The 10436-nt window shown below is 31.4% G+C and overlaps 1 protein-coding gene across 1 annotated transcript; it reads right to left on the bottom strand.

Annotated features, from left to right (window-relative positions):
* Window positions 1–6063: 6063 nt before the first annotated feature.
* Window positions 6064–9353, bottom strand: LOC112507735 (putative pentatricopeptide repeat-containing protein At3g13770, mitochondrial). The gene is made up of 2 exons (XM_025112422.1): window positions 8891–9353; window positions 6064–7569 (listed from the first exon to the last, which is right to left on the bottom strand). Exons 1-2 carry the CDS (start codon window positions 9204–9206, stop codon window positions 6125–6127), a joined length of 1761 nt encoding a protein of 586 aa, XP_024968190.1. The 5' UTR covers window positions 9207–9353; the 3' UTR covers window positions 6064–6124.
* Window positions 9354–10436: the final 1083 nt, after the last annotated feature.

Below are 10436 nucleotides of genomic sequence, written 5' to 3'. Positions count from 1 at the left end.
ACTTAACATACCGTTCGTTCTTCAACTGCACAAAGAAAACTTCTGATGAGCCAAACACACTATGAATGATTACAAAATAGTCTACATATCTCAAAACTAGATAAGATCACAGCTCAGTATTCTATAACTGGGAAAAAATTCAGCGACAAAAGCATGAAATCATTCCAATGATGGACAATGTACCATGCAACTTGTCATCCCACATCCGCGATAATTCTGGATTGTGAGCTCATTACAACCCCTGGAAGTTGGTTTCCAAAAACAACATAGCATACTTATATATGAGTCATATGTGGGGCCACATCACGGAAACATTACATTTTGAGGCAGAGGAAAGGTTTGCATAAATCCTACCCGAAGACCCTACTTCTGTCTAAGATTTAGTAGGCTTGTTTGGTTTGATCTGGTTTTATTTCTATGGGGCCACAATTGTGCCCCTCAAGTTGCAGCGAGTCTAAACCGACACATCTCCTGGGGATGATGATCTGTCAATTTAATTACATGATTATATTGTCTCTATTTCCTTCATGTTTCAGCTATCTGGCCTTCAAAGTTAACATTTAAATTCTAACATGTCCCACACCACTTGTACTCACAATTATGAGCTCCTAATAGGTCCCAGTAGTGGGGTATGGTTAAACCATTGATTCAGTTGTTAACTAGGGTTTTGAAACAGAAAGTTATATTAAAATGTTCAGGCTTAATCAAAGCAAGAGATAATAATGTAGCTTAGCAGCATTAAACAAGTTAGCAGAGTGCATCAAGTTGAAGTATTTGTTCATCATACAATCTAACAGAGTAAAACTTCCTACAACGATTAAACTATCATCATAACCATTCAAGGTTGGTGACACAGACGGTGATCCACAACAGATCGGAATAACACAATGGTTTTAATTCCCAACTGTAACTTTAGATTGCGAATGAATAATACTTCAAATACGCAAAAACACAACAGACATTAGCAGATTGAAAAAAGAAAACGTAAATCGAATTGAGCATAAACGATAAATTTGTTGAAAGCATTTAGCAATCATAAGTTACCTAGAGGCAAGCAACAATAAGCATAAGAGCTGGAGAAAATCGAGAAGACAAATTCAATAATATGGAGAAACAAACAAAGAGAGAGCGAAATATGAGTACCGACGGTTTGAATCTTGGGGATGAAAGCAAGAAAGCGAGTGTAACGTGGACTCTCTCCCTCCCTCTCTCTCTATCTATATATATGTGTGTGTATGTATGTATATGTATGGCTGCATCCTCTCTTCCATGGCTGCATTGCATTTCGATAGTTTTAATGTCTCTATCATTTTGGTTATATATATATATATATATATTTCAAATACAATCATGTTTATTTGTATAACCAATGCAATCTAATTAATTGAGATATTTATGGAAATGATAAGTGTTTATTTAAATAAGATTTAAATATTTATAAAAAATGATTAGAGTTTATTAATTATGATCAATATTTTATATTATGAAATAATCATAACTTTTATGACATTATATATTTATCAAATTAAAAGAACGATTGAAATTAAATTGTATTAGTTGTATAAATATAAAATGTTTATAATAAATCACCTATATATATATTAAATGAATAGTTTGATAGGTTATTATTGGATTTATTTTATGTTATATAGATCTGGATTTTGTTTATATTGTGTGAGGTGGGCAGTCATGAGTTGGTGGTAGTGACTGAGGTGGAATTTTCGGCTACGTTACGCGTTATATTCTGTGTTTGTCAAATCAATAATGCCCCCTTGGGAATTCGCTTAAATCTCACTACACTCCTAAAACTTACTACCATTTTTTTACTTTTTACTGTTTTTCAACCCTTTCTTTCATCATTTATACTGTATTTTTTTCTGGTAATTTTTTAATGACATATGTTATAGCGATCCGATGTAAAGTTTAAAATAACGTTAAAGAAAATTCGTTTTTGTATATCGTGAACAAATATTCAAATAACTACATAAATAACTTTGTGTTTATATGATTTATTATTAAAAATATAAAATAATTAATGCTTTTCAAATCTATTTTTGATTTTAATACGTTATATATAATAATTGTTTTTGTGAAATTTAATGTAAAATAACGAGATAATAATAAAAAGATACGAAAAATGACTTCAATGAGAACTTGAAGATGTGAATTGTATAAAGAGAAAATTCTATTATAAGATGCAAAATTTATGTAGAAAAGGATAATGAGTTAGCTTTGGGTTCGAGTGATATTTCACCCCTAACCACAACAAGGTAGCCGTACTGGAAGGTGTGGCTGGATCACCTTCTTTTCAGGGAGAGCTAATGCTTCAACCGTTATGCACTTAGGCATGGCCATACATAACATAGATATTACACTCGGAAATGGCGGACGTTCTCTAGAAATCACATTCTAAAAACATGTGAAATCTAAATAAATATGTGAAAACAAATACGATTGGCTTTTTTTTTTCTTATGTAATCGCTTGTTTTTTACGTTATTATTTTTCTTAGTCATGTTTATATTAGAACAATAATAAAACCATGGATAAGAAAATGATTAAATCACATGTGATTCACACAATTTTGATCACGACGTAATGTCTGCGGGCCACGTTGCCCGCACACCCTTATATTAACAGTTAACGCACAATTACATGTGATCTTACATTTAATTTACATTTTCGTATTATTTTATTTGGTTATTTTTCTCTTTTTGAAACTCGATTCTTATGCTATTGTTGTAGAACCATTTGTAGAAGAAAGTCAAACATTAAGAAAAAGTCAAATTAATGGAGGTGTTGCTAAGAAAACCGAAATGTTTGGGGTAACTAATGTGATTTTCACAATTTAAGGGGTGATAAATGTAAATTTAGTACTTCACCACCGTCATCAGCTTTGACCCATCGACCGAATAAGATTCTTTGTCGATCATGTTCATCTCTAGCGAGGGAGTATTTATTTGGTTCGATTTCATTTATAATTTAATAAATATGATTGATTAATGATTAATTATAATGTATTTTATATATAGAGAACTTTCGTTTGAAAACCAATAAAATTGTGATAATCTTGAGAACTATGTATCATATGCTATTTCATATGATTTTTTTTAATCGAAAACTAGGATTTAAAATGCCGATTAACATATGTTTATTTCACAATATGTTTTTTTTTTCATACGTGTTTGTTTCACAATATAAACCTTTTTAGTTTGTTTGTGAAACAAACACTACATTTTAAAAAGTCTCACAATGTGAATCGCATACATATGAAACAAACACATTGTAAAAGAAATATATGTTCATCAATACATAAAATGCTAACCTTAAATGAGAAAAAATCATATGAAACAATATGGCAAGATAAAAGTTCCCACAATTATCACAATATTTTGATTTGATGAAAAACTGAGAAACACCTTAGTAATCGTTCATTTGGACGGTATGCACATATACATGCAAGTAATTTGAAAGCAATTTGTCTGATATGCACATGTGCATAACATACACACGCGCATAAAACCAAAAAACAGTTTCAGATACTTGTATGAACAGTTTCAAAGTATTTATCAATTTTTCATTTTTTTAAGGTCTTTTATTGAATCTCTCTCCACCCCCTCACACACACTCTCTCTCTCTCTCTCTCTCTCTCTATATATATATATATATATATATATATATATATATATTACCATCAAAATTTGGTCGAAGTTGGTGTAGTGACGATGATGAAAGCCATGCTCCTCCAATCATAAAATATTGGAATCTTCGATTTATGGGAAAACTAGAGTGGAATTTAATCAGTTTTATTTTTTAGATTTTATAAAAAAAAATTATTTGATTAGTTGTATTTATTATTATATCTAAAAATTAATAAAATTATGTAATTTTAATTAAAAAAAATAGATAGTTATGTAATTATTTTGTTTTCTTAAATCTTATCTTAAAATAATTTCAACGATTTTAGTTTCCAATAACTTTATCAATATTTTTTCCATTTTTATTTATTATTAATGATATTAATTTCGTCTATAAATGTTTAATTAATAGTTAGTTTTATTGGACGAAATATTGTTGTATAATAAGTAAACAAGGTTGTATATTAAAATTCATTTTCTTTTAATTAAAAACTTGACAATTTATTCAGTTACTATCAAAAGGCTCCTTCTTGTTATCGGTGTCTTGATTTCAAGTTCCATTTTATCGATTTTATTATTGTTTTTTATTGCTTTTAATTTCTTGATTTTCTTCAAATCTGAATAGATATCTGGTTTCTTTTTTTAAATGTAAAAAACACGTGGTCGTCGATGATCCGTCACAAATCACCGGTGGATATTTAAATATATAGATAAATTTGCAGGTTGTTTTGTTCACATGATATGTTGCTTAATTGTATAGCCATGGAGCATGTGATGTTGCTTCATTTATATGATATCTTGTAATTGTTAAAAATGAAAGAACATGTCATTTAATATCTCTTTATATATAAACTTGGTAAGCACTCATATTTCATTTAATGATTACTCAGACAAAGAGTCAGGATCTTGAGTTAATGCCATTCGGTTAATCCATCATTTTCATTTGATACTTAATTTATTCATACCCTTTTTTTTCTATTCAGCATCCCTTCATCCAAAGCTATCTTTCTTCATTCGATGTATCATCGTTGTCCGTTCTTCATCATCTCTTATCGTCAATATCTTTCTTTTTGATGTATATATATATTTTTTGGTTTTTCTGATTCTTCTCGTTTTTTTAATTTGTCTATACGTCCTTAATTAAGTTGCTGAAAAAAAGAGAGCATCGAAAGCCAAAAGAATAGATTTAAAAAACAGAAAGAGATCGATGATAGGGGGAACAACGACCATGGTGGGATGGGGAGCAATGGCGTTGGGTATGAGGGTTTGGATGACGTAGGATTTGAGAAAACGGTAAAACTGATTTAAGTTTTTTTTTTTTTTACTTAAAACATTATTAGCTAGTTGCATGTAGTTTTTTAGAGTTAAAAAGATATATGTAACCGATTTTTAACAGTTTGATGTTTATTCATTCATAAATATGTTTAATGACTTAATTATTTAAAATAAAAAAATTAATCATTTAATTATTTAAAACTAAGTTCATTCAGGTTTTCAAATCTTTTCCCTAAAATTAAAGATATTATCGAATCATATGTGGATGGTTTGCCACCGACAACTAATACATATTCTCTCTTTTAAACTGAAAAAGAAAATTATTAATTTGACCAAAAAAATCTGTATTGTAGATTTTTTTTTTTCATAATCTTTTTTATTTATTTTTAATTATGAAAAGATACATTATATCAATACAATGATATTTTTATTTTTGAATATTATTAAAAATAATAATAAAACTGTTACTGGATAACCAATTGTGCACCTAATTCTAAATGGATTGCAAATATATAACGATGATTCGAGCGAGAGAGTCTGTTTGAAAAATTATTCGTAGAGTGTTCTATAGTATTAGTAGAACTCAATATCTGTCCTGCATTTTATTATGTTTATCAGTTGGTTATCAATTAGTTTACGAAATAAAATTTTCATATATTAAAAAAAAGAATATAAATACTAATAAGAATGAAGGCTGAGATTATTGTTGCAAGAGAAATTAGTGGAACCATCTTCAATTGCGACCAGCAGACAAGAATTGGTGGAGATAAGTAAGTAGCATAGCATCAGCGACCAAACTTATTTTATTGTTACATTTTCAGGAATCAAACAAGCATTTCAGAGCCATCTCGATTTTAATTTTATATTTTATTATTTGTTTATGTTAATGTTATAATTTTATGTGTTTTTAAGAAAACAATAAATATTTTATTTTTGAATAAAATATAAAATTGAAAATATCATAAAAATTTGAAAAAAAATATATCAATGTTAATATCAAATCAACTATTTAAAAGTTCTGATTTTTATGATTATCCTAATTATATACATGACTTCTATCTTGAGGAGTAGAATGACTGTTTCGGTGTAAATAATGTGTACGACAAAAATTTCAGATTTTATTGATCATCGTGGATGTTCAAGCCAGTTTGTGATGGACAAGCCTGTCTGTGCTCTAACTGCATACCGTGCCAGTAGAAAAGAAATTATCAAGTCACCAGTAATCTCCACACGAACAAACGCCACCAACAATATGATGGAACCGGTTTTTATCCCTCATAAACACTTCTCTTTGACAAATCTGAGACACAACCTTGGCAAAACTATGACAATCAACACACACCCGAAGGTTTTTCATGATCCTGATCGGCTTTCCTTCGGGACTAGAAATGAGTCCAAAGGCCAATGCCAACTTTTCGCTATGGCCTAACAGTATCTTCTCCTTCTGCTCATCATCCACATCATATAAAACACGACTCAGATCAGGAGAATATCCGTTTTCCTTGACTTTTATTGATAATTCGTTCATCTTATCGTGAACCTCCTCCATTTTTGGATGCAATCGGTCTCCTGCATGAAAAGTGTGAAGGGTTTGATCAACTTCAATCCAACTTTTTCCTGGATCTTTTGCAACAGCCTTCTCTTTCATCAAACTTCTTATAGTTCTCACATCATCCCATCTTCCTCTAGAAGCAAATAAATTAGAAAGAATCACATAATTCCCAGAATTTTCAGGTTCTATTTCTAATAGCCGATGACCAACAATTTCCCCGATATCAACATTTGAGTGCACCAAACAAGCCCCTAAAAGAGAACCCCAAATGGCAGCATTTGGCTCCAGAGGCATCTGTTTGATAAATTCATATGCTTTTTCCACTTGACCTGCACGACCTAGCAGGTCAACGACACATCCATAATGTTCGATATCTGGCACAACCCCATCTTTCCCACTCATCATTTCATCAAAAACTTCTAACCCTCTATTCTCCATCTCTCCATGACTACAACCTGATAATATAGCCAAGAAAGTTACTTTATCAGGTTGAACTTTGTTTTCTTTTCGCATGAGTTCAAAGAGCTTAGCCACCTCTTTAGCCATTCCATGTTTACTGTATCCCACAAGCATTGCATTCCATGAGATGACGCTTCTTTCAGACATTTTATCAAACACCCTCCTTGCATAAGCGAGTTGCCCACATTTTGAGTACATATCGATCAAAGAGTTCTCAAGAATCACATAAAACGGAAGTTCGGACCGAAGGACATGGCTGTGAATTTGCTTTCCCATTTCATATGCTGCAAGTCCAGATACTGCAGTCAAAACACTAGCATAGGTAACGTAATTAGAAGCCATTCCTTCCCTCTGAAAACTACGGAACAACTCCAAGGCGTCTTCATCAAGACCCAATTGGGCATAGCCGGAGATAATGGCAGTGCAAGAAACAACATCCCTTTCTGGTAGGTCTTCAAAAACAGAACGGGCTTCATGGATCCGTCCAGCTTTGGCATACATATCAAGAAGAGAGCACCCGACAAATAAATGGGATTCAAAATTGTTTTTTATTATAAGATTATGGACTTGCTTCCCATGCTCCAGCCCACAAACTCCAGTACAACAAGTGAGCACAGTTGCAAATGTGTACTCATTTGGCTCAGTACCTAGAATAACCATATGCTATTGTAAACACAAACATCAAGAACTAGTTTGAGTACATATTATATACTTCCATTTAGTACTAGTGTGGCAACATAATTCATAAATACAAAGGCACCTGCAGGATTTCTCTGATGCTGATCTGAATTTTAGATCACCATAAGCAACAAGTGTACAACATAAGAACTTAGATATGATCACATAATAGGGGTTGTATCAGTATGAACTTTTAAGATATATGCTGTAATATTTATAATTACATAGAAAGGTTCCTCAAATCTTTACCACACTGGAATTTTCCTTTTGACTTGTAATAAAATCACGACATCTAGATCCCATCTGGGTGATAGAGTATGAAAATAGCACCAAATAAAATTTCTAAAAGATGTATCCAAGTCAATTATCAGCCTCTTTGTCTCTCTCCCTTGCACTAAACAAGTATTCTAGAAGTTCCCGTGCTTGTAAGCTAAAGAAAGAATGATTCTCGTCCATTTTGATCCAAACTTGCAACTGCCGAAATGTGGGATGAATGTCTGTGGTCAAGATAACTCTGGTTTTCAAGAGTGAAAAAGTGGTTTTTGAAAATTTCTCTAGAAATAATTCAGGGGAAAGTCCATTTAAACGATAAGGTTATTCCTTTGTAACCGAGTCGTGGAAACAATCTCTTTGCCAAATGCAAGGGATAGACTACACCCACAGACTTCCCCTTTAACCCTTGCAAAGCCAAGAACCTTTGTGATCATGGTTGGACTACACCCACAGACTTCCCCTTTAACCCTTGCAAAGCCAAGAACCTTTGTGAACATGGTTGGCCTAATCTTAAGAAATGAAGAAAGATCCACCACTAAAGATAAATAACTGAAATTGTGCAATGGATAAAAGTTCAATTCTAGGCCTCCGTTAACAGTCTACAGTCCAAAGCACCAAAAAGGCAAGGGTAGGTATGGAACCTCTCTCGAGTCTTGACCCACGCCAGCCCCTTGTCTCTTGTCAACTGCTACACAAACGTTTTTTAACACACAAGATCCCACGCATGAAATTTATATTAATGACATGTTGCACAAATATTGGGTGGGGTGGGTGTTTTAGCACATATAAATACTTTAACAGATAATGATGCTAACTGACGAACCTTCACACCACAAGATGGGTTCCTCAAGAAAATATGTAGATGGTATGTCCTCCAAATATGTTATACAGATTAATACGCCATGCTCATGTGAATTGGCGAATTTCATTAATTCCCTTACAACTCGAAATTACAAATTTAACATGACATATATCAATAGGACGCAACAAGATTAAAGCATAAACTCAATAGGATACCTGATCTTAACATCACCACAAGAAGATTCAAAACTTGAGATGCATACCCTTTCTTCGAATAAGCAGACATCATAGCAGTCCAAGATACCACATTTCTATCAGGCATTTCATCAAACACCTGTCGAGCATCCCATAAACAATCACACTTGTTATACAACACAAGCAACCTCGTTCCAAGATACAAGGGCGGTCTATACTGAGTTTTGATCATATGGGCATGAACCCTCTGACCTCCTCTAATAGATTTCTGTTTTACGCACTCATTTAAGAGAGTGTCGTAGGCTAGGAAATTCATTTGAAGGCCTAATTTTGCCATATCTGTCAGCGCATAGTTGAGGTGACCATTAGAACATAAAGTTTGTAAATTTGTTGGTAACTCTCGTAGGAAAGGAGACGAAGCAAGTTGGCGAATAAACTGGAATGATACCGGATAAAATCCGTGTTTAATAAGGACATCGGAGAAAAGGGTAACTTTCCGGTGCATCTTGCAGGTGCATGTAAGGGGGGGGTGTTGGGATTAAAATTAGTGTTCATCAACATCATGTTAGCTGGAAAAATAAATGATAATACTATTTTTCTTCCATCTATACATTTAACTTATTATCAATATCATATAAGAATAAGTTAAAAAATTAGAATATAATAACTTATCAAAAACTTCTTATTATCATTACTAAACCAATGTAAGTATTTTCTTTTCTTTTCTTTATTTAAACATTAAAAACTCCGTATTACATGTATCACAATGAAATAAGTTAATAAAAGCAACCCTAAACACCCATTAAAAATAACTTGAAAAGGTGCAATAATTTTAAAATTACGGAACCGTTTCAAATGCAATAAACTTGCTAATAATAACTAGAAGGTTACTCGCACAATGCAACAGATATATCTCGATTTTAGTGTTTCGTTTTCTTTGTCTTAGTCGATGTTATAATACGGTTTTATGTCGTTTTTTAGAAAACGATAATATTTTTATTTTTGAATAAAATATATATATATGAAGATATCATAAAAAATTAAAAGAAAATATTAATATTAGTATCAGACTAACTATTTAAAAATTCTCGTTTTTTTGTGTGTATTTCTTTAATTCATTTTTTCTATTTTTGGTTTGATAATCTAATTTTTATAATGATAATAATTAAGTATTTTGTTAGAACTCAATGATTATCCTAATTATATTTTGTTTTTTTAATATTTAAAATGAGATGTTTATTCTTTATTCGATTATGTTTATCTGAAGTTAGTTACACCAATTCAAACATAAAGCTTTAATAAGTTGTACTTACACACAATTTACTTGTAATCTTGAATTTTCAGTAATATGCATCAATTAAACAATATTTCGTACATAAAAATTGGTTTTTAAGAGTTTTTGTCAAATCTTTTATAATATAATATAGATATGTTCTAAATACATATAAGAGTAAATTACATTATTAGTCTCTATAGTTTTTGTCTGACTTTAATTTATTGCACATAAATAATAAATCGAATTATAATTCTCGTCTCTATGGTTATATGAAAATCACAAATTATCCCT

Source organism: Cynara cardunculus, assembly GCF_001531365.2.
Source record: "Cynara cardunculus var. scolymus isolate 2C chromosome LG 2, CcrdV1, whole genome shotgun sequence".
NCBI classification, from domain to species: domain Eukaryota; kingdom Viridiplantae; phylum Streptophyta; class Magnoliopsida; order Asterales; family Asteraceae; genus Cynara; species Cynara cardunculus.
The sequence above is the reverse complement of the archived record's forward strand: the minus strand, read 5'-3'. Positions and strand labels throughout refer to the sequence as shown.

Bases quoted from the DNA above. Each gene is read 5' to 3' on its own strand.
- LOC112507735 (XM_025112422.1), bottom strand. From the start codon at position 9,206: ATGGCAAAATTAGGCCTTCAAATGAATTTCCTAGCCTACGACACTCTC. The intron at 7,570-8,890 runs GTATCCTATTGA...TGGTTATTCTAG, and splicing joins TGTGGTGATGTTAAGATCAG to GTACTGAGCCAAATGAGTAC.